Source organism: Echiichthys vipera (genome assembly GCF_963691815.1).
Source record: "Echiichthys vipera genome assembly, chromosome: 12".
Classification (NCBI taxonomy): Eukaryota; Metazoa; Chordata; class Actinopteri; order Perciformes; family Trachinidae; genus Echiichthys; species Echiichthys vipera.
In genome coordinates, this window is record NC_139837.1 from 433076 (window position 1) to 458539 (window position 25464).

General features: G+C 52.9%; 1 protein-coding gene across 2 annotated transcripts in view; it reads right to left on the reverse strand.

The window, feature by feature from the left end:
* mapkbp1 (mitogen-activated protein kinase binding protein 1) overlaps positions 1-15684 on the reverse strand; it is a 29098-nt gene extending 13414 nt beyond the window's left edge. For both annotated transcript variants that reach the window (XM_083924230.1, XM_083924229.1), the window contains exons 1-14: positions 15349-15684; positions 13585-13676; positions 8869-8931; positions 7806-7863; positions 7550-7720; positions 6515-6652; positions 6245-6427; positions 3518-3678; positions 3247-3445; positions 3046-3174; positions 2754-2962; positions 2263-2354; positions 2000-2125; positions 547-617 (exon numbers count right to left, since the gene is read on the reverse strand). In XM_083924230.1, the coding sequence (XP_083780356.1) occupies positions 547-617; positions 2000-2125; positions 2263-2354; positions 2754-2962; positions 3046-3174; positions 3247-3445; positions 3518-3678; positions 6245-6427; positions 6515-6652; positions 7550-7720; positions 7806-7863; positions 8869-8931; positions 13585-13676; positions 15349-15468 (1812 nt within the window). In that variant the 5' untranslated portion in view covers positions 15469-15684. The remainder of the gene's footprint in view (positions 1-546; positions 618-1999; positions 2126-2262; positions 2355-2753; positions 2963-3045; positions 3175-3246; positions 3446-3517; positions 3679-6244; positions 6428-6514; positions 6653-7549; positions 7721-7805; positions 7864-8868; positions 8932-13584; positions 13677-15348) is intronic.
* Positions 15685-25464: the final 9780 nt, after the last annotated feature.

A 25464-nucleotide genomic window follows, 5' to 3' on the forward strand; every position in this document is an offset into this window, starting at 1 on the left:
TCTCATTTACATATTTAAACATTAGATACTGCCTCATTTACATATTTAAACATTAGATAATGTCTCATTTACATATTTAAACATTAGATAATGTCTCATTTACATATTTAAACATTAGATACTGCCTCATTTACATATTTAAACATTAGATAATGTCTCATTTACATATTTACACATTAGATAATGTCTCATTTACATATTTAAACATTAGATACTGTCTCATTTACATATTTAAACATTAGATAATGTCTCATTTACATATTTAAACATTAGATAATGTCTCATTTACATATTTAAACATTAGATACTGCCTCATTTACATATTTAAACATTAGATAATGTCTCATTTACATATTTAAACATTAGATAATGTCTCATTTACATATTTAAACATTAGATAATGTCTCATTTACATATTTAAACATTAGATAATGTCTCATTTACATATTTAAACATTAGATAATGTCTCATTTACATATTTAAACATTAGATAATGTCTCATTTACATATTTAATGTCTCATTAACCGAGCTGTGACATCACTCACCTGCTGAGCGGTGCGGAAGTAAACGCTCTTATCGGCGCCACAGCTGATCATCCGCACTTTGCCCTCATTGGCTGTCAGACAGGAAGGAGAAGGTGATGTCAGACAGGAAGGAGAAGGTGATGTCAGACAGGAAGGAGAAGGTGATGTCAGACAGGAAGTAGAAGGTGATGTCAGACAGGAAGGAGAAGGTGATGTCAGACAGGAAGAAGGTGATGTCAGACAGGAAGGAGAAGGTGATGTCAGACAGGAAGGAGAAGGTGATGTCATACAGGAAGTAGAAGGTGATGTCAGACAGGAAGTAGAAGGTGATGTCAGACAGGAAGGAGAAGGTGATGTCAGACAGGAAGGAGAAGGTGATGTCAGACAGGAAGTAGAAGGTGATGTCAGACAGGAAGGAGAAGGTGATGTCAGACAGGAAGTAGAAGGTGATGTCAGACAGGAAGTAGAAGGTGATGTCAGACAGGAAGGAGAAGGTGATGTCAGACAGGAAGTAGAAGGTGATGTCAGACAGGAAGGAGAAGGTGATGTCAGACAGGAAGTAGAAGGTGATGTCAGACAGGAAGGACAAGGTGATGTCAGACAGGAAGTAGAAGGTGAGGTCAGACAGGAAGTAGAAGGTGATGTCAGACAGGAAGTAGAAGGTGATGTCAGCCAGGAAGTAGAAGGTGATGTCAGACAGGAAGGAGAAGGTGATGTCAGACAGGAAGTAGAAGGTGATGTCAGACAGGAAGGTGATGTCAGACAGGAAGTAGAAGGTGATGTCAGACAGGAAGAAGGTGATGTCAGCCAGGAAGTAGAAGGTGATGTCAGACAGGAAGTAGAAGGTGATGTCAGACAGGAAGTAGAAGGTGAGGTCAGACAGGAAGTAGAAGGTGATGTCAGACAGGAAGTAGAAGGTGATGTCAGACAGGAAGTAGAAGGTGATGTCAGACAGGAAGAAGGTGATGTCAGCCAGGAAGTAGAAGGTGATGTCAGACAGGAAGGAGAAGGTGATGTCAGACAGGAAGTAGAAGGTGATGTCAGACAGGAAGGTGATGTCAGACAGGAAGGTGATGTCAGACAGGAAGGAGAAGGTGATGTCAGACAGGAAGGAGAAGGTGATGTCAGACAGGAAGGAGAAGGTGATGTCAGACAGGAAGGAGAAGGTGATGTCAGACAGGAAGTAGAAGGTGATGTCAGACAGGAAGAAGGTGATGTCAGACAGGAAGTAGAAGGTGATGTCAGACAGGAAGAAGAAGATGATGTCAGACAGGAAGGAGAAGGTGATGTCAGACAGGAAGGAGAAGGTGATGTCAGACAGGAAGTAGAAGGTGATGTCAGACAGGAAGTAGAAGGTGATGTCAGACAGGAAGAAGTTGATGTCAGACAGGAAGGAGAAGGTGATGTCAGACAGGAAGGAGAAGGTGAGGTCAGACAGGAAGGAGAAGGTGAGGTCAGAGGTCACGGGACTGACCGGCGAACCGCACGGCGGTGATGGAGGAGGAGTGCTCGTCCAGGGTCTGGACCAGGCTGTAGTCTCGGGCTGCGTCCAGGACGTGGATCAGACGGTCCCGGCTGGCTGTGGCCAGCAGCTGCAGACCTGAGACACACACAGGCTTTTATTTTGAAGGCCACAGGCTCTGACCTCTGGTCTCTGATTGGATGGTGTCTCTGCACTCTGGCCTCTGATTGGATGATACAGAGACTAAAGTGTGTGTTGGTTCTGAAGCTGCTCACCTGTGTCTGGTTTGGAAAACTCCAGGCAGAGAATCTCAGAGTCGTGAGCCTGAACGTTCAAGATCTCCTCCATAGTGTCCAGGTCATGGACCCTACACACACACACACACACACACACACACACACACACACAGAGACACAGAGACACACACACACACACACACACACACACACACACACACAGAGACACAGAGACACACACACACACACACACACACACACACACACACTCACACGTACACACACACGCACGCACGCACGCACACACACGCACACGCACACGCACACACACACACACACACACACACACACACACACACACACACACACACACACACACACACAGACAGACAGACAGACAGACAGACAGACAGACAGACAGACAGACAGACAGACACACACACACACACACACACACACAGTATCAGCATCGTGTGTGTGTGTGTGTGTGTGTGTGTGTGTACGTGTGTGTGTGTGTGAGCAGGACTCACCTGAGGACCCCCATGCGGTCCCCTGAGGCCAGGTGGAGTCCATCAGGACTGACTCTCAGGCTCCTGATGCCGGCTCTGCTCTGGTCCGTCTGCCCCCCCTCTGCGCCCGACGACCCCGCCTTCTCCCCGTTGCCCCCGGTGACGGTGGCGCTCTCGGGGTCCAGGAGGCCGCCGACGTTGTCGTCCACGTAGATGACCTTCTGCAGGTCCTGAGGGCACAGAGGTCAGAGGAAGCGTGAGAACGTGACGCACGCCCCGCGGCCGGTGAATGACGGCGACGGCGTCCTCGTACGTGACTCAGGACGTTCCTGTTGAGGACGCCGTTTCCCTCGATGGTCCACAGGCGGATGGTGTTGTCCGAGGAGCAGGACAGGAAGGTCCCGGGGGGGAGGCACGCCGGTCCTGGTCCCTCGGGGTAAACCTGCGGACACGAGCAGACGCTGAAGAGGTTCAACAGGAGACACGTGATGCATCAGAGACGCGCCGCACCAACCTCCAGGCTCCACACGCAGGACGCGTGGTACAGCGCGGAGTAGAGCTTCCCCGCCCTGCGAGGGTCCCGGAGGTCACGCACGTCCCACACGTACACGCTGTGGTCATTGTAGACGCAGGACAGCCAGCGGTTGGCGGGGTCGTAGGTCACCGCCACCGTGTCGGGGTAACGGGCGTCCGGCCTGCAGGAGAACAGCTGACTGAGGAGGAAACACAGCGTGAGTCAGGTGACCTCCGAGCTCGTGGGCGGGGCCGACAGAGCGGCGTGTTACCTGGCGTCCACCATGGAGGACACGTCCGTCCCCAGGCTGTGGGGGCGGGGCAGCGTGCACAGGAAGTGCAGGTTGACGGGGCTGAAGGCTCGAACCGTCCCGTCGGAGCAACCGCAGAAGATCAACTCGTCTGTGACGGACAGACAGGTGGCCTGGGACGCCTGGGGACAGGGGCACAGGTGAGTCAACAGGTGAGTCAACAGGTGAGTCCGGGGGACAGGTGAGTCAACAGGTGAGTCAGGGGGACAGGTGAGTCAACAGGTGAGTCCGGGGGACAGGTGAGTCAGGGGCACAGGTGAGTCAACAGGTGAGTCCGGGGGACAGGTGAGTCAACAGGTGAGTCAACAGGTGAGTCAACAGGTGAGTCAGGGGGACAGGTGAGTCAACAGGTGAGTCAACAGGTGAGTCAACAGGTGAGTCAACAGGTGAGTCAGGGGGACAGGTGAGTCAACAGGTAAGTCAACAGGTGAGTCAGGGGGACAGGTGAGTCAACAGGTGAGTCAGGGGGACAGGTGAGTCAACAGGTGAGTCAGGGGGACAGGTGAGTCAACAGGTGAGTCAGGGGGACAGGTGAGTCAACAGGTGAGTCAGGGGCACAGGTGAGTCAGGGGGACAGGTGAGTCAGGGGGACAGGTGAGTCAACAGGTGAGTCAGGGGCACAGGTGAGTCAGGGGCACAGGTGAGTCAGGGGCACAGGTGAGTCAGGGGGACAGGTGAGTCAACAGGTGAGTCAACAGGTGAGTCAACAGGTGAGTCAGGGGGACAGGTGAGTCAACAGGTGAGTCAGGGGGACAGGTGAGTCAACAGGTGAGTCAGGGGGACAGGTGAGTCAACAGGTGAGTCAGGGGGACAGGTGAGTCAACAGGTGAGTCAGGGGCACAGGTGAGTCAGGGGCACAGGTGAGTCAGGGGCACAGGTGAGTCAGGGGGAGGACGCGTCTCTGTGTCTCTGGACTAAAATATATAAATGAAGTGAGAGAATGAGACGGCGGCGATGGAGGTGACTGATGCTGCGTTCAGGGTCCTCTGGGAATCGAAGCGTGGACCGTGAACGAGGTGATTCGTCTCTCAGCCAATCAGGTGGACAGTTGGTAATGAATGACAGCGGCGTGCTGTGAAACCGACCAATGGGGTGAGAGGAGGGAAGTGGGCGTGTCTGAGTCAGTGTGTTCAGCCGGTGAAAATCCAAAACAAACTCGTTACTCATCATCACTTTAGCTTCAGCGCTAACGTTCAGCGCTAACGTTCAGCTTTAGCCAATAACAAGCCGCACTGAAAGAGCTTATTAGCTATTAGCTCAAACACAAGCTAATGTAGCACCAGACTGCACCCTTTTAACTATTAGCTATAGCTAACTAGCCAGATGCTAAGTTAGCTCATTTTAACATCTTGATGCTTCTGGTCACAGTGTAGAAAACACGCCGCTAGCACCTGATGAGTAACTTTGTTCAGCTCATTTTCTGTAACTAGTGTAGCATGAAAACATGGCAGAATTAGCATGCTAGCATTGGCTACCTAGCCAGCCATCTGCTAGTTAGCTAGCAAATTCCACCAGACATTCATGCTACACCGGTAACAGAAAGAAGCAGCGGCTGGTGGTTAGCAGCAGCTCTGGATCGAACAGTCTCACTCCCCGTCACTAGTAAACAAGTTAGCGAGTAGCACGGACAGCAGCTAGCTAGCTAACTGTAGTGTTCCAGCGGCGGGGAGTGAGGTGAAGACCTGCCTGCGTAAGGCTTATTTTACTGTTTCTATTTTTGTCTGGTTAGCGATCAACCTAGCTAGGAGCTTAGAGAGCTATTGTAGCTGGCTAGTGTTAGCATGTTCTCAGCTAGCCAACATGTTACTGGTTAGCTCACCAGCTACAGTAAGCTAGCTTACCAACTTCACCAAGTTTTTCACAGGAGCTAAGGAATGAATTTTGGCACTTTGATGGGGAGCTAAAAGCTAACCAGCAGCTAGCAGCTAGCTAACAGAGACTCCTTTATGAGTCTTATTTTCTGTCACAGGCTGAACGCACTGAGGTCGGGGGTCGGGGGGGGGGGGGGGGGCGGGGACTTACGGACGCAGACACAGAGTCGACCCTCTGCACAGGAAGCGGAGGAAAAAGCAGAGGAACTTCACATTAGAGCTTTTCACAATAAAACACAGGAAAATTCAAACAGTGAGTGAAAGTGTAGAACGAGCAGAACGGCTCCATTAGAGTCTCAAGGTCGTCTCAGCAACAACAAAGAATAAGTCCAGCAGTCGGGTTGCCAGGTTCAGGTTGGTTGCCAGGTTGAGGTTGGTTGCCAGGTTCAGGTTGGTTGCCAGGTTGGTTGGTTGCCAGGTTGAGGTTGGTTGCCAGGTTGAGGTTGGTTGCCAGGTTGGTTGGTTGCCAGGTTCAGGTTGGTTGCCAGGTTCAGGTTGGTTGCCAGGTTGGTTGGTTGCCAGGTTTGTTTGTGTTTGTGTCAGCAATGAATTAAACAGGAAACACTAGTTTGGGCGTCTTCAGCTAAACTCTTTCTGTGAGTGCATGAGTCCATCAGCTCTCATCATGATTCAACAACAGGCAACTCTAGCAACCAGCAACCCTGACAACCAGCAACCCCGGCAACCAGCAACCCCGACAACCAGCAACACCGGCAACCAGCAACCCTGGCAACCAGCAACCCTGGCAACGCAATTGGCTGCTACCATGGAAACACAACTTGACAGGAAGTCGTGGTGTGACGAAGGACGCACTCACCCGCAGCTCCACCCACTTGTCGAGGAGCCGGCGGTCGTTGAACTCACACAGCAGCCCGGAGGACGTGATGCAGAAGGTGGAGGCCGCCTGCCGGCCCCGCCCACACGCCACGTCGCTGAAGAAGTTGTTCCTGAGTTCTCCCAGCAGCCCTGAACGCCCCAGCAGCGGGACGGTGGCGTTCACCTGCAGACGGCGAGGAGGGCGTCAGTGAACACATCATCACACAGGAAGCATCGGGACACATGAGTGACACGTGAGTGGCGGCAGAACCTTGGAGGCCTTGGCGTGGTCCAGGTACCAGAACTTGACGTGGCGGTTGCCGGCGGTAACAAAGTACGAGCTGTCGTCGGAGAAGGAGACGGCCGTCACTTTACTGGACACCTTATTGGCTGCAACGACCACGTTTTTCTGTCAACAACAACAACAACAACGTGTTTCTGTCAATAACAACAACAACAACAACAACAACGTGTTTCTGTCAACAACAACAACAACGTTTCTCTGTCAACAACAACAACAACAACGTTAAAGTGCAGCTCGCCACAAAACCCGACTTAATGTTTAAATATGTAAATGAGACATTATCTATGTGACACGTGTTGACATGTGTTGATGCGTGTTGACGTGTGTTGACGTGTGTTGACATGTGTTGACGTGTGTTGACGTGTGTTGACGTGTGTTGACATGTGTTGACGTGTGTTGACGTGTGTTGATGCGTGTTGACATGTGTTGACATGTGTTGACGTGTGTTGACATGTGTTGACGTGTGTTGATGCGTGTTGACGTGCGTTGACGTGTGTTGACATGTGTTGACGTGTGTTGACGTGTGTTGATGCGTGTTGACGTGTGTTGATGCGTGTTGACGTGCGTTGACGTGTGTTGACGTGTGTTGACGTGCGTTGACGTGCGTTGACGTGTGTTGACATGTGTTGACGTGCGTTGATGCGTGTTGACGTGTGTTGATGCGTGTTGACGTGTGTTGATGCGTGTTGACGTGTGTTGACATGTGTTGACGTGCGTTGACGTGCGTTGACGTGCGTTGACATGCGTTGACGTGTGTTGACGTGTGTTGACGTGCGTTGACGTGCTTTGACGCGCGTTGACGTGTGTTGACGTGCGTTGACGTGTGTTGACGTGTGTTGACGTGCGTTGACGTGTGTTGACGTGCGTTGACGTGTGTTGACGTGTGTTGACGTGCGTTGACGTGTGTTGACATGTGTTGATGCGTGTTAACGCGTGTTGACACGTGTTGACGTGCGTTGCGTGCCGCTCGTTGCGTGACGCTGGTTGCGTGCCGCTGGGTACCTTCCAGTTCCACACGTTGACGATCATGTCGTGTTGGTAGCCCACGCTGACGATGTATTTGCCGTTGGGAGAAAACGCCACGCAGGCGACGCCGTATTTATGTTCCTGCAGCTCAGCCACCTGCACACGCTCCGACACCTCCCAGACTCGAACCGCCGGCATGTGGCCGCTCTGAGGGAGGAAGAGCGGCATTAAAGTCAGGTTCATCATGTCACAGTGGAACGGCATCGTACAGAATCGAACCGATCACACTCACCTCGCCTGTGACGACATATTTACCATCAGGAGAGAAGGACAAGGTGGTGATCGCCTTCCTGCAGACAGACAGGTGAGAGACAGACAGGTGAGAGAGAGACAGGTGAGAGACAGACAGGTGAGGGACAGACAGACAGGTGAGAGACAGACAGGTGAGAGACAGACAGACGGGTGAGAGACAGACAGGTGAGAGAGAGACAGGTGAGAGAGAGACAGGTGAGAGACAGACAGGTGAGAGACAGACAGGTGAGAGAGAGACAGGTGAGAGAGAGACAGGTGAGAGACAGACAGACAGGTGAGAGAGAGACAGACAGGAGAGAGAGAGACAGACAGGTGAGAGACAGACAGACAGGTGAGAGAGAGACAGGTGAGAGAGAGACAGGTGAGAGAGAGACAGGTGAGAGACAGACAGACAGGTGAGAGACAGACAGGTGAGAGAGAGACAGGTGAGAGAGAGACAGATGAGAGACAGACAGGTGAGAGAGAGACAGGTGAGAGAGAGACAGACAGGTGAGAGAGAGACAGACAGGACAGAGAGAGACAGACAGGTGAGAGACAGACAGACAGGTGAGAGACAGACAGGTGAGAGAGAGACAGGTGAGAGAGAGACAGGTGAGAGACAGACAGACAGGTGAGAGACAGACAGGTGAGAGAGAGACAGGTGAGAGAGAGACAGATGAGAGACAGACAGGTGAGAGACAGACAGGTGAGAGACAGACAGGTGAGAGACAGACAGGTGAGAGACAGACAGACAGGTGAGAGACAGACAGACAGGTGAGAGACAGACAGGTGAGAGACAGACAGGTGAGAGACAGACAGACAGGTGAGAGACAGACAGGTGAGAGACAGACAGGTGAGAGACAGACAGGTGAGAGACAGACAGGTGAGAGACAGACAGGTGAGAGACAGACAGACAGGTGAGAGACAGACAGGTGAGAGACAGACAGGTGAGAGACAGACAGGTGAGAGACAGACAGACAGGTGAGAGACAGACAGACAGGTGAGAGACAGACAGGTGAGAGACAGACAGGAAGTGAGAGCTGATTGGCTGAAGCTTTTTTTACCTGGAGCTGTTGAAGATGTGAAGCTGTTTGTTTTTCCGAGGATTCAAGAGGACGACGACACACCTGCACACACACACACACACACACACACACACAGACACACACACACACACACACACACACAAACACACACAGCAGGTTAATACATGTAAACACTCCCTGAACAAACACAGAAACATTCTTTTAAAGCTCTTTTCTTTCTTAGATTCAAGAGCAGAGAGGTTCCACTTAAAGCTGCTTTCTCTCTAATTTCCACTTAAAGCTGCATTCTCTCTAATATCCAGCAGGGGGAGACTCCACTTAAAGCTGCATTCTCTCTAATGTCCAGCAGGAGGAGACTCCACTTAAAGCTGCATTCTCTCTAATGTCCAGCAGGAGGAGACTCCACTTAAAGCTGCATTCTCTCTAATGTCCAGCAGGAGGAGACTCCACTTAAAGCTGCATCCTCTCTAATGTCCACTTAAAGCTGCATTCTCTCTAATGTCCAGCAGGAGGAGACTCCACTTAAAGCTGCATTCTCTCTAATGTCCAGCAGGAGGAGACTCCACTTAAAGCTGCATTCTCTCTAATGTCCACTTAAAGCTGCATTCTCTCTAATGTCCACTTAAAGCCGTGCTGGTCCCTGTTTTGTGTTTTGGGAGCAAACTCTTGAAAGTTTCCTGTTTGAGAAACAAACACCGTCCTGTTTATGGTTCAAACACCTCGAACACCTGAGACCTGGTCTCTCAGGTCTGCGGAGGACTGCACCTGAGACCTGGTCTCTCAGGTCTACGGAGGACTGCACCTGAGACCTGGTCTCTCAGGTCTACGGAGGACTGCACCTGAGGCCTGGTCTTTCAGGTCTACGGAGGACTGCACCTGAGGCCTGGTCTTTCAGGTCTACGGAGGACTGCACCTGAGACCTGGTCTCTCAGGTCTACGGAGGACTGCACCTGAGGCCTGGTCTTTCAGGTCTACGGAGGACTGCACCTGAGACCTGGTCTTTCAGGTCTACGGAGGACTGCACCTGAGACCTGCTCTTTCAGGTCTACGGAGGACTGCACCTGAGACCTGGTCTTTCAGGTCTACAGAGGACTGCACCTGAGACCTGGTCTCTCAGGTCTACGGAGGACTGCACCTGAGACCTGGTCTCTCAGGTCTACAGAGGACTGCACCTGAGGCTGACGGGGGGCCGGGGCAGTCCTGAACCCTCACACAACAAACACACGTCACCTTCACCACGAGCACAAACATTGACTCTTTAACGCTGTCATCAGGTCAGGACCTCCTGAACCCGGGACCCTGAGGAAACCCCACAGACCCCTGGAACCCCCTCACAGACCAAGAACTCCTGAACCCGGGACCCTGAGGAAACCACACAGACCCCTGGAACCCCCTCACAGACCAAGAACTCCTGGAACCCCCTAAGACCAACGTGACCGCTGGAACCACCTGGGACCCCCAACAGTACCTTATAAAAGCCAAGTTAGACCACCTCAAGAACTCTTCAGACCTACATGTGACCCTGGGGACCGCCTTAAAAACCACTGGAACCTCCCGAGAAACCTCTGGACCACCTCAAAAACATCCTGGAACCTGCTCAAACCCTGAGTCCACCTCGGGGCCCCCTTGAAACCCTGAGAACCCTGAGAACCTTAGGACCCTGAGAACCTTAGGACCCTGAGAACCTTAGAACCCTGAGAACCTTAGAACCCTGAGAACCTTAGGACCCTGAGAACCTTAGAACCCTGAGAACCTTAGAACCCTGAGAACCTTAGGACCCTGAGAACCTTAGGACCCTGAGAACCTTAGAACCCTGAGAACCTTAGGACCCTGAGAACCTTAGAACCCTGAGAACCTTAGGACCCTGAGAACCTTAGAACCCTGAGAACCTTAGAACCCTGAGAACCTTAGGACCCTGAGAACCTTAGAACCCTGAGAACCTTAGGACCCTGAGAACCTTAGAACCCTGAGAACCTTAGAACCCTGAGAACCTTAGGACCCTGAGAACCTTAGGACCCTGAGAACCTTAGAACCCTGAGAACCTTAGGACCCTGAGAACCTTAGGACCCTGAGAACCTTAGGACCCTGAGAACCTTAGAACCCTGAGAACCTTAGAACCCTGAGAACCTTAGGACCCTGAGAACCTTAGGACCCTGAGAACCTTAGGACCCTGAGAACCTTAGGACCCTGAGAACCTTAGGACCCTGAGAACCTTAGAACCCTGAGAACCTTAGAACCCTGAGAACCTTAGAACCCTGAGAACCTTAGAACCCTGAGAACCTTAGGACCCTGAGAACCTTAGGACCCTGAGAACCTTAGGACCCTGAGAACCTTAGAACCCTGAGAACCTTAGAACCCTGAGAACCTTAGGACCCTGAGAACCTTAGGACCCTGAGAACCTTAGAACCCTGAGAACCTTAGGACCCTGAGAACCTTAGGACCCTGAGAACCTTAGGACCCTGAGAACCTTAGAACCCTGAGAACCTTAGGACCCTGAGAACCTTAGAACCCTGAGAACCTTAGGACCCTGAGAACCTTAGGACCCTGAGAACCTTAGAACCCTGAGAACCTTAGGACCCTGAGAACCTTAGAACCCTGAGAACCTTAGAACCCTGAGAACCTTAGGACCCTGAGAACCTTAGGACCCTGAGAACCTTAGGACCCTGAGAACCTTAGGACCCTGAGAACCTTAGGACCCTGAGAACCTTAGAACCCTGAGAACCTTAGAACCCTGAGAACCTTAGAACCCTGAGAACCTTAGAACCCTGAGAACCTTAGGACCCTGAGAACCTTAGGACCCTGAGAACCTTAGGACCCTGAGAACCTTAGAACCCTGAGAACCTTAGAACCCTGAGAACCTTAGGACCCTGAGAACCTTAGGACCCTGAGAACCTTAGAACCCTGAGAACCTTAGGACCCTGAGAACCTTAGGACCCTGAGAACCTTAGGACCCTGAGAACCTTAGAACCCTGAGAACCTTAGGACCCTGAGAACCTTAGAACCCTGAGAACCTTAGGACCCTGAGAACCTTAGAACCCTGAGAACCTTAGGACCCTGAGAACCTTAGGACCCTGAGAACCTTAGGACCCTGAGAACCTTAGAACCCTGAGAACCTTAGGACCCTGAGAACCTTAGGACCCTGAGAACCTTAGGACCCTGAGAACCTTAGAACCCTGAGAACCTTAGGACCCTGAGAACCTTAGGACCCTGAGAACCTTAGGACCCTGAGAACCTTAGAACCCTGAGAACCTTAGGACCCTGAGAACCTTAGAACCCTGAGAACCTTAGGACCCTGAGAACCTTAGGACCCTGAGAACCTTAGAACCCTGAGAACCTTAGGACCCTGAGAACCTTAGGACCCTGAGAACCTTAGAACCCTGAGAACCTTAGAACCCTGAGAACCTTAGGACCCTGAGAACCTTAGGACCCTGAGAACCTTAGGACCCTGAGAACCTTAGGACCCTGAGAACCTTAGGACCCTGAGAACCTTAGAACCCTGAGAACCTTAGAACCCTGAGAACCTTAGAACCCTGAGAACCTTAGAACCCTGAGAACCTTAGGACCCTGAGAACCTTAGGACCCTGAGAACCTTAGGACCCTGAGAACCTTAGAACCCTGAGAACCTTAGAACCCTGAGAACCTTAGGACCCTGAGAACCTTAGGACCCTGAGAACCTTAGAACCCTGAGAACCTTAGGACCCTGAGAACCTTAGGACCCTGAGAACCTTAGGACCCTGAGAACCTTAGAACCCTGAGAACCTTAGGACCCTGAGAACCTTAGAACCCTGAGAACCTTAGGACCCTGAGAACCTTAGAACCCTGAGAACCTTAGGACCCTGAGAACCTTAGGACCCTGAGAACCTTAGGACCCTGAGAACCTTAGAACCCTGAGAACCTTAGAACCCTGAGAACCTTAGGACCCTGAGAACCTTAGAACCCTGAGAACCTTAGAACCCTGAGAACCTTAGGACCCTGAGAACCTTAGGACCCTGAGAACCTTAGGACCCTTTCAAAGACCCAAAGAAACCGAATCTATGAAGGATCCAGACGCTCAGAGAGAGTCTTTCCCAGGAGTGTGAGCGTGTGTGTGTGTGTGTGTGTGTGTGTGTGTGTGTGTGTGTGTGTGTGTGTGTGTGTGTGTGTGTCTGTGTGTGTGTGTGTGTGTGTGTGTGTGTGTGTGTCTGTGTGTGTGTGTGTGTGTGTGTGTGTGTGTGTGTGTCTGTGTGTGTGTGTGTGTGTGTGTGTGTGTGTGTGTGTCTGTGTGTGTGTGTGTGTGTGTGTGTGTGTGTGTGTCTGTGTGTGTGTGTGTGTGTGTGTGAGTGTGTGTGTGTGTGTGTGTGTGTGTGTCTCATGTTCAGGGTCTAAAAGGCTGAGGACATGATCAGATTATCAGATTAAACACATCATGAGTTTAAGGAGCAACACACACACACACACACAGACAGACACACACACACCCACACACACACACAGACACACACACACACACACACAGACACAGACACAGACACAGACACAGACACAGACACACACACACACACACACACACACACACACACAGACACACAGACACACACACACACACAGACACAGACACAGACACACACACACAGACACAGACACAGACACAGACACACAACACACACACACACACACACACAGACACAGACACAGACACAGACACAGACACAGACACACACACACACACACACACACACACACACACACACTCACCCAGCAGGATAAGCCAGCAGTCCTGTTCGGGGGTCGCAGGCCAGCGCCCGGTTCCCTGGAGCCGTGATCCCCAGAACCTTCTCCAAGGTCACCTGGAGGTCAAAGGTCACGAGCGTCAGTGAGGTCAGACAGGAAACACACAAACACCTGAGGAGCGCTCAGAACCAGGGACCAGGACCAGGACCAGAACCAGGAACCAGGACCAGGACCTCAGCAGATCTGGGTCCAGGTTCCTCCCCAGAGGCCGGACCTCGTCGCTCTGAGACGCCACGAGGGAACGAAACGCACCCACGTGTTTCAGGGGGACGGGTTTGGAGCCGCACACAGGAAGTGAGGAGGTTCAGACCAGACCGGGTCCAGAACCTTCAGAACCACGGACCTGAGCCTGAACCGAGCCCCGGTCTGTGTTTACGGTTCTTAAACGACGCCTTCAGGGACCAGGAATAAACCCGTAAATGTGAGCGCTTCACGGGGCGACCCGTACGACCGGGACGACCCGTACGACCGGGACGACCCGTACGACCGGGACGACCCGTACGACCCGTACGACCCGTACGACCGGGACGACCCGTACGACCGGGACGACCCGTACGACCCGTACGACCGGGACGACCCGTACGACCGGGACGACACGTACGACCGGGACGACCCGTACGACCGGGACGATCTGCGTGTCTGACTCCGGGGACGTGGAACCGAACCCGTCGGCGTTGGTTCAGAGGTGGATTTGACGCCGTTCGTGCGTCGGACGCTGCAGTGATCCGATTGGTTGGTTTGACCCGTGTGTTGGTGACAGATGCTTCAGCCAATCAGAAGCAAGGACCCCCCCCCCCCTCATGAGAACCAGGAGACTCAATCATCTGAACCAGGTCCCGCTGCACTTCCTGCTGCAGTTTCACAAAACAGGTTTTTCTGCTCAGACGAGGCCCTGAGGGGGTCCTGCAGTAAAACACACACACACACACACACACACACACACACACACACACACACACACACACACACACACACACACACACACACACACACACACACACACACACACACACACACACACACACACACACAGGACACACACACACACACACACACACACACACACACACACACACACACACACACACACACACTAGTGTCTTTAAGGAGGCCACAGTTCAAAGAAAGCACAAAGCATTCTGGGAGTTTTCAGCATGAATGGAGCTGCGGACGGACGGACGGACGGACGGAGGCCCTGCAGGGACAAACGGACGCGTAGAACCAGTTTACACTGTTTACACACTTTTAACACACACAGACACACACACACACACACACACACACACACACACACACACACACACACACACACACACACACACACACACACACACACACACAGTTTAAACAGTGTAAAGTGTGTTGGTTTGGATTTCTGCAGCAATAAAATAAAATAAAAAATAAATAAAAAAATAAAATAAAAATAAATTAGAAATTTTACAAAACCATAAAATAAAACAGGATTCAATTTAATAAAATAACATAAAGGTAAAAAAAACAGGTAAAATACACACACACACACACACAGACACACACACAGACACACACACACACAGACACACACACAGACACACACACACACAGACACACACACAGACACACACACATTTATATGTATTTATGTAAAAGTATATGTATAGAAATGTGTCTGTGCGTGTGTGTGTGTGTGTGTGTGTGTGTGCGTGTGTGTGTGTGTGTGTGTGTGCGTGTGTGTGTTCGCGCGCGCACCTTGTCGCTGAGCTCCTCTTTGTGCCGCGCGCCGCCGCTCCGCCGCTTCAGCGTGATGGACGGAGAGCGCAGCAGGTTCTTGATGCGGCTGCGGATCGTGCCGCTCCCGTCCACGGCCATCGCGCCGTTAGCTGCGGCGTTAGCTGCGGTGTTAGCTGCGGTATTAGCTGCGGTGTTAGCTGCGTCTGTCAGCGGCTACACTCTTTCTCCGCTGCTGTCATACTGTCCGCGGGCCGTGCCGGGCCGTGCCGGGCCGCGCCGGGCCGGGGGAGGGTTCGGGTACCCGGGCTGGGGTCGCGGTCCTGGTCCTGGGCTGATCCGGGTCACGGGCTCCGGTTCCGCGGCTGCTCCGCATCTTAATCCTCCGCCGCAGCGAAGACACGAAGCGGCTCCGACACGAGCCGGAAAACTGTCGCGCGAGCGTCAAGACCGCACGCGACAGCGACACCGACACTTCCGCTCCAGACTTTCACAATAAAACTGCAGCCTTTATTTTGTTTTGGTAAATATCTTTAAATTTCAGATCTTTTAAATATTATTGAATAAGAAACACGTTTGATTGTTGATTTGAATTATGAAGCTTTGTTTTTATTGTTTTAATTTAAAAAATCATAATTAATCTGTTAAAGAATAAGAAAATAAATGTGTAATTTTAGAGAAGTTCTCTGAGGACTCTGCTGTCGTCGGCCTCATCAGGGACGGGGACGACGGCGCCCACAGAGAACGTGTTCAGGACTTTGTGGACCGGTGCCGGAGGAACCACCTCACGCTCGACGCCGGGAAGACCAGAGAGCTAGAGGAGGATCTCTGCAGGCACAAACACCCCTGCACACAGGTGAACGTCCGGGGGACGGACATGGAGATGGGGACAGCTTACAAGTACCTGGGAGTTCACCTGAACACTGACCTGGACTGGTCCAACCACGCCGCAGCAACACAGAAGACAGGTCAGAGCAGACTGGACCTTCTGAGGAGGCTCAGGTCCTTTCACTCCTGACCTCCTTCTGTGACTCTGCGGTGGCATCAGCCATCTTCTATGGAGTCGTCTGCTGGAGCAGCAGCACATCAGCAGCAGACAGGAGGAGACTTGGCCGGCTCCATCCTGGGACGCCCTGTGGACCCAGTGCAGGTGGTGGGAGAGAGCAGGATGCAGGAGAAGCTGTCCTGGCTGCTGGTGTAGGAGTCCCACCCCCTGCAGGTCACTCTCACAGCACTGGGCAGCTCCTTCAGCAACACACTGATGCACCCTGAGTGTGTGAAGGAGAGGTACCGCAGCTCCTTCACACACTGATGCACCCTGAGTGTGTGAAGGAGAGGTACAGCAGCTCCTTCACACACTGATGCACCCTGAGTGTGTGAAGGAGAGGTACAGCAGCTCCTTCACACACTGATGCATCCTGAGTGTGTGAAGGAGAGGTACCACAGCTCCTTCACACACTGATGCACCCTGAGTGTGTGAAGGAGAGGTACCAGAGCTCCTTCACACACTGATGCACCCTAAGTGTGTGAAGGAGGGGTACAGCAGCTCCTTCAGCAACACACTGATGCACCCTGAGTGTGTGAAGGAGAGGTACAGCAGCTCCTTCACACACTGATGCACCCTGAGTGTGTGAAGGAGGGGTACAGCAGCTCCTTCACACACTGATGCACCCTGAGTGTGTGAAGGAGAGGTACCACAGCTCCTTCACACACTGATGCACCCTGAGTGTGTGAAGGAGAGGTACCACAGCTCCTTCAGTAACACACTGATGCACCCTGAGTGTGTGAAGGAGAGGTACCGCAGCTCCTTCACACACTGATGCACCCTGAGTGTGTGAAGGAGAGGTACAGCAGCTCCTTCACACACTGATGCACCCTGAGTGTGTGAAGGAGAGGTACCGCAGCTCCTTCACACACTGATGCACCCTGAGTGTGTGAAGGAGAGGTACCGCAGCTCCTTCACACACTGATGCACCCTGAGTGTGTGAAGGAGAGGTACAGCAGCTCCTTCACACACTGATGCACCCTGAGTGTGTGAAGGAGAGGTACCACAGCTCCTTCACACACTGATGCACCCTGAGTGTGTGAAGGAGAGGTACAGCAGCTCCTTCACACACTGATGCACCCTGAGTGTGTGAAGGAGAGGTACAGACGCTCCTTCACACACTGATGCACCCTAAGTGTGTGAAGGAGAGGTACAGCAGCTCCTTCACACACTGATGCACCCTAAGTGTGTGAAGGAGAGGTACCACAGCTCCTTCACACACTGATGCACCCTGAGTGTGTGAAGGAGAGGTACAGCAGCTCCTTCACACACTGATGCACCCTAAGTGTGTGAAGGAGAGGTACCACAGCTCCTTCACACACTGATGCACCCTGAGTGTGTGAAGGAGAGGTACAGCAGCTCCTTCACACACTGATGCACCCTGAGTGTGTGAAGGAGAGGTACAGAGGCTCCTTCACACACTGATGCACCCTAAGTGTGTGAAGGAGAGGTACCACAGCTCCTTCACACACTGATGCACCCTAAGTGTGTGAAGCAGAGGTACAGCAGCTCCTTCACACACTGATGCACCCTGAGTGTGTGAAGGAGAGGTACAGAGGCTCCTTCACACACTGATGCACCCTAAGTGTGTGAAGGAGAGGTACCACAGCTCCTTCACACACTGATGCACCCTGAGTGTGTGAAGGAGAGGTACAGACGCTCCTTCACACACTGATGCACCCTAAGTGTGTGAAGGAGAGGTACCACAGCTCCTTCACACACTGATGCACCCTGAGTGTGTGAAGGAGAGGTACCACAGCTCCTTCACACACTGATGCACCCTGAGTGTGTGAAGGAGAGGTACCACAGCTCCTTCACACACTGATGCACCCTGAGTGTGTGAAGGAGAGGTACCACAGCTCCTTCACACACTGATGCACCCTAAGTGTGTGAAGGAGAGGTACCACAGCTCCTTCACACACTGATGCACCCTAAGTGTGTGAAGGAGAGGTACAGCAGCTCCTTCACACACTGATGCACCCTAAGTGTGTGAAGCAGAGGTACAGCAGCTCCTTCACACACTGATGCACCCTGAGTGTGTGAAGGAGAGGTACCACAGCTCCTTCACACACTGATGCACCCTAAGTGTGTGAAGGAGAGGTACCACAGCTCCTTCACACACTGATGCACCCTGAGTGTGTGAAGGAGAGGTACCACAGCTCCTTCACACACTGATGCACCCTGAGTGTGTGAAGAGAGGTACCACAGCTCCTTCACACACTGATGCACCCTAAGTGTGTGAAGGAGAGGTACAGCAGCTCCTTCACACACTGATGCACCCTAAGTGTGTGAAGGAGAGGTACCGCAGCTCCTTCACACACTGATGCACCCTGAGTGTGTGAAGGAGAGGTACCGCAGCTCCTTCACACACTGATGCACCCTGAGTGTGTGAAGGAGAGGTACCACAGCTCCTTCACACACTGATGCACCCTGAGTGTGTGAAGGAGAGGTACAGCAGCTCCTTCACACACTGATGCACCCTGAGTGTGTGAAGGAGAGGTACAGACGCTCCTTCACACACTGATGCACCCTGAGTGTGTGAAGGAGAGGTACCGCAGCTCCTTCACACACTGATGCACCCTGAGTGTGTGAAGGAGAGGTACAGCAGCTCCTTCACACACTGATGCACCCTGAGTGTGTGAAGGAGAGGTACCACAGCTCCTTCACACGCTGATGCACCCTAAGTGTGTGAAGGAGAGGTACCACAGGTCCTTCACACACTGATGCACCCTGAGTGTGTGAAGGAGAGGTACCACAGCTCCTTCACACGCTGATGCACCTGAGTGTGTGAAGGAGAGGTACAGCAGCTCCTTCACACACTGATGCACCCTGAGTGTGTGAAGGAGAGGTACAGCAGCTCCTTCACACACTGATGCACCCTGAGTGTGTGAAGGAGAGGTACAGCAGCTCCTTCACACACTGATGCACCCTGAGTGTGTGAAGGAGAGGTACAGCAGCTCCTTCACACACTGATGCACCCTGAGTGTGTGAAGGAGAGGTACAGCAGCTCCTTCACACACTGATGCACCCTGAGTGTGTGAAGGAGAGGTACAGCAGCTCCTTCACACACTGATGCACCCTAAGTGTGTGAAGCAGAGGTACAGCAGCTCCTTCACACACTGATGCACCCTGAGTGTGTGAAGGAGAGGTACAGCAGCTCCTTCACACACTGATGCACCCTGAGTGTGTGAAGGAGAGGTACAGCAGCTCCTTCACACACTGATGCACCCTGAGTGTGTGAAGGAGAGGTACAGACGCTCCTTCACACACTGATGCACCCTGAGTGTGTGAAGGAGAGGTACAGCAGCTCCTTCACACACTGATGCACCCTGAGTGTGTGAAGGAGAGGTACAGACGCTCCTTCACACACTGATGCACCCTGAGTGTGTGAAGGAGAGGTACCGCAGCTCCTTCACACACTGATGCACCCTGAGTGTGTGAAGGAGAGGTACAGCAGCTCCTTCACACACTGATGCACCCTGAGTGTGTGAAGGAGAGGTACCGCAGCTCCTTCACACACTGATGCACCCTGAGTGTGTGAAGGAGAGGTACCGCAGCTCCTTCACACACTGATGCACCCTGAGTGTGTGACGGAGAGGTACCACAGCTCCTTCACACACTGATGCACCCTGAGTGTGTGAAGGAGAGGTACTGCAGCTCCTTCACACACTGATGCACCCTGAGTGTGTGAAGGAGAGGTACAGACGCTCCTTCACACACTGATGCACCCTGAGTGTGTGAAGGAGAGGTACAGCAGCTCCTTCACACACTGATGCACCCTGAGTGTGTGAAGGAGAGGTACCGCAGCTCCTTCACACACTGATGCACCCTAAGTGTGTGAAGGAGAGGTACCGCAGGTCCTTCACACACTGATGCACCCTGAGTGTGTGAAGGAGAGGTACAGCAGCTCCTTCACACACTGATGCACCCTGAGTGTGTGAAGGAGAGGTACAGCAGCTCCTTCACACACTGATGCACCCTAAGTGTGTGAAGGAGAGGTACCACAGCTCCTTCACACACTGATGCACCCTGAGTGTGTGAAGGAGAGGTACCACAGCACTGGTGACCCCCTCATGTACCCTGCACTGTGCAACACGCCTGTACTAAGGTCACTTCTGTTTATTTACTCATATTTATTTATTCCATACTTTATTACAAAACAAGAACAACTGCACTATCATGTGAATATGTACATATGTCTATTTCTATTTCTTCCCTTTTTAAATGTAACTTTGTTTTATTTTTGTTTGTTTTTGTCTTATTTTGTAATTTTTTGTTGCTGCTGTGACAAAAAAATTTCCCCTTCTGCTTTAAACATTAAAGCTTTTTCTGATTCTGATTCAAAAAAGACCATCCCGTGCCAATGTTGTGCTTTTACTTTGAAGGTAAAGCCTGTTCACTTCCGGTGTGGTCGTGTCTGAGTTTGACGCGTCTGACGCTTCTGACGCGGCAGTGACGCGGCAGCGCGCCCCCGCTGCGGAAACACGAACTGCAGCTTTGTTTTTAATCTGATTTATTTTTCTTTTGATAAATTAAATGAAAATAAAATGTCACGTTATTATTTTTATACAGTAAATATTTTTTATATTTAATTTAAAACAGCAGTAAAATAATTACTTATTAATTACGGCTGAGCGCCGCGGTGTTGGAGTTGACCCCGGTGGACCAGAGGGTGGCCTCCTTACGCCTGCGGGTGGTGGGGGGGGGCTCTGACTGTTGTTGGTGCAGATGCAGCGAACAGCAGTTCAGAGTCTGGGGCCTTCTTGGAGACCCTGAATGGAGTCCTGCATGGGGCTCCAGTAGGGGACTCCAGAGTCCTGCTGGGAGACTTCAACGCCCACGTGGGCAACGATGGAGACACCTGGAGAGGCTGATTGGGAGGAACGGCCTCCCTGATCTAAACCCCAGCGTCTGGTGTTAGACTTGTGTGCTGGTCCTGGATCCTCTTTAACAAACACCATGTTGGAACAGAAGGAGGCTCAGAAGTGGACCTGGTTCCAGAGCACACTAGGCCAAAGGTCCAGGATCCAGTCTGTGATGGTCTCATCTGATCTGAGGCCGGATGTTTTGGACACTCGGGTGAAGAGAGGGGCAGAGCTGTCAGCTGATCACCATCTGGGGATGAGTGGGTCAGAGGACGGGGAAGGTTCTGGACAGACCGGGTAAACCCAAACCAGTAGTGCGGGTGAACTGGGACCGTCTGGAGGAGGCCCCTGTTCTCCCAGAAGACTCCGGAGGTGGTTCTGAGGTCCCCACAGGTCTGAAGGGCTGCAGCCTCTGCTGGGTCAGAGGCAAAGCAGCGGGTGTGGGAGGAGTTCACACAAGTCCTGGAGAAGGACTTTGGGGGGCACCGAGGTGCTTCTGGACCACCATTCAGCACCTCAGGAGGGGGACACGGGGAACCGTCCAAGCTGTTCACAGTAAGGACGGGACGCTGGTGCCCTCAGCTGATGAGGTCATGGGGCGGTGGAAGGACTCTGAGGAAGTCCTGAATGGGCCCAACACGCCCTCTTTTGTAGAGGCAGAGCTGGAGGCTGATGGGGATCATCGTCAACATCTCTGACAGAAGTCACTGAGGAAGGAAACAAGTCCACAGAGGCAAAGCCCCAGGATCCATGAGCTGCATCCACACATGCTGAAAGCTCTGGGTCTGGAGGGGCCGTCCTGGTCCTGGTCCTGGTCCTGGTCCTGGTCCTGGTCCTGGTCCACACGTCTCTGACACACTGGTGGAAGTCTGGGACAGAGCCGAGGGAGTGGCAGACCGGGGTGGTGGTTCCTGTTCAGAAAGGGGGACCAGAGGGTGTGAGCCAGTTCCAGGGGGATCACACTCCTCAGCCTCCCTGGTGAAGTCGACTCCAAGGTGCTGGAAAGGAGGTTGGTCCTGTAGAACCTCAGACTGAAGAGGAACCAGGTGGATCCAGTCCTGGACCTGGACCAGGACCAGCTCTGCACTCTCCAGGATCCTGGAGGGGGTCTGGGAGTGGGCCCATCCGGTCTACATGTGCTTTGTGGATCTGGAGAAGGCCCATGACCGGGTCCCTGGAGATACTGTGGGAGGTGCTGGGGGAGTCTGGGGTGAGGGGGTCACTTCTGACCAGTCCAGTCTCTGTACCCCCAAAGAGAGAGCTGAGTCCGGATCCTGGGCAGTGAGGCGGAGTGGTTCCAGGTGGGGGTCTTCCTCCTCCAGGGGGGCACTCTGTCCCCAATCCTGTTTGTGGTTTTCATGGACAGGATATGGAGGCGTAGTGGTGGTGGGGAGGGGCTGCAGTTGGGTGGGCTGAGGATCTGGTCTCTGACGTGGTCCTGATGGCGTCGTGGGTCAGGGACCTTCAGCACTCACTGGATCGGTTCACAGCCGAGTGTGAAACGGCCGGGATGAGGATCAGCACCTCTGGATCTGAGGCCGTGGCTCTCAGCAGGAAACCGCTGGATTGTTCCTCCGGGTCTGGAACGAGTCCTGACCCCAAGTGAAGGACTTCAAGGACCTCGGGATCTGGTTCACGAGTGAGGGGACGATGGAGCAGCGGGGGCAGAGCTGCAGTCGCTCTACCCTCAGTCCTGGTTCCTACCCTCACCTGTGGTCCTGAAAGCTGGGTCAGGACCTACAGAACCAGGTCCAGGTCAGGACCCAAAGAACCAGGTCCAGGTCAGGACCCAAAGAACCAGGTCCAGGTCAGGACCCACAGAACCAGGTCCAGGTCAGGACCCAAAGAACCAGGTCCAGGTCAGGACCCACAGAACCAGGTCCAGGTCCAAGCGTGTGAACTGTGTTTCCTCAGGAGGGGGTCTGGAGTCTCCCTTAGAGAGAGGGGGAGAAGTTCAGCATCCGTGAGGAACTCGGAGTAGAGCCGCTGCTCCTTTGTGTTGAAAGGAGCCAGTTGAGGTGGTTCAGGATCATCTGGTCTGGATGAACCCTGGGCGCCTCCCTAGGGAGGTGTTCCAGGCACGTCCAGCTGGGAGGAGGCCTCGGGGAAGACCCAGGACCAGGTGGAGAGATTAGATCTCCACAGTGGCCTGGGAACGCCTCAGGATCCCCCAGTTAGAGCTGGTTAATGTGGCCCGGGAAAGGGAAGTTTGGGGTCCCTGCTGGAGCTGCTGCCCCCGAGACCTGATCCAGGATCAGAGGCTGGAGCTGCTGCCCCTGAGACCTGATCCAGGACCAGAGGCTGGAGCTGCTGCCCCCGAGACCTGATCCAGGATCAGAGGCTGGAGCTGCTGCCCCTGAGACCTGATCCAGGATCAGAGGCTGGAGCTGCTGCCCCTGAGACCTGATCCAGGATCAGAGGCTGGAGCTGCTGCCCCTGAGACCTGATCCAGGATCAGAGGCTGGAGCTGCTGCCCCTGAGACCTGATCCAGGACCAGAGGCTGGAGCTGCTGCCCCTGAGACCTGATCCAGGATCAGAGGCTGAAGATGAACAGAAATATTAAAAAGTCAGAAATCGTCTTTAAGCTTTATTTACATTAGTGTTTTGACGAGTCATCAGATATTTACACCCGAGCTTCTTTAACGTACAAAAATACAAAACGTGAGCGGCGTCCGACGTTACACCGAGAACAGCCTGTAAACAACCTGTAAACAACCTGTAAACAACCCGTAAACAGCCCGTAAACAACCTGTAAACAGCCTGTAAACAAGCTGTAAACAGCCTGTAAACAGCCCGTAAACAGCCTGTAAACAAGCTGTAAACAGCCTGTAAACAGCCCGTAAACAGCCTGTAAACAAGCTGTAAACAGCCTGTAAACAGCCCGTAAACAGCCTGTAAACAGCCTGTAAACAGCCCGTAAACAACCTGTAAACAGCCTGTAAACAGTGTTTATTCTTTAAAACGTTCACAAACAGACTCAAATCGTCGCGTTCGCAGCGAAAATCCTTAATTTTGAAACAAAAACAACGTTTCCTGTTTTTCTGCTGCGACGTCAGAAGAAAACAAACAAACAGGAAACACGGCGTGCTGCGTTCAGGCGCTCCTCAGACCGCAGCTTAAACGTCCTCTGGATTTATTAACGTTGACTTCCTGTTTCGTCCCGTCGCACACGAGTCGACCATCATCATCTTTACTGAGTCATGAATCACGTTGTTTTTGCCGACTCGTCTCCGTGACATGGATGACAACAGCCCTGACAACAGCCCCGACCCCTGACAACAGCCCTGACAACAGCCCCGACCCCTGACAACAGCCCTGACAACAGCCCTGACAACAGCCCTGACCCCTGACAACAGCCCTGACCCCTGACAACAGCCCTGACCCCTGACAACAGCCCTGACCCCTGACAACAGCCCTGACCCCCGACAACAGCCCTGACCCCCGACAACAGCCCTGACCCCCGACAACAGCCCTGACCCCTGACAACAGCCCTGACCCCCGACAACAGCCCTGACCCCTGACAACAGTCCTGACCCCTGACAACAGCCCTGACCCCTGACAACAGCCCTGACCCCCGACAACAGCCCTGACCCCCGACAACAGCCCTGACCCCTGACAACAGCCCTGACCCCCGACAACAGCCCTGACAACAGCCCTGACCCCTGACAACAGCCCTGACAACAGCCCTGACCCCTGACAACAGCCCTGACCCCTGACAACAGCCCTGACCCCTGACAACAGCCCTGACAACAGCCCTGACCCCTGACAACAGCCCTGACCCCTGACAACAGCCCTGACCCCTGACAACAGTCCTGACCCCTGACAACAGCCCTGACAACAGCCCTGACCCCTGACAACACCCCTGACAACAGCCCTGACAACAGCCCTGACCCCTGACAACAGCCCTGACAACAGCCCTGACAACAGCCCTGACCCCTGACAACAGCCCCGACCCCTGACAACAGCCCTGACCCCTGACAACAGCCCTGACCCCTGACAACCGTTTAACCACATGAAGACGCCGCTCGGCTGCAGAAACGTGTCACTGTCTCTGTTGCCATGGTTGCACGCTGTTTGATGGACAAAAACAAAAGTCGTCTGTAAACATCCGTGAAATGAAGAGGACCGCCGCGGAGGTCGGAGGAACAGGACCAATCGGAGACCGGCCTGCAGACGACCACCAAGGTCCTAACGCTGCTGTGACATCATCATCAGGCTGTGATGTC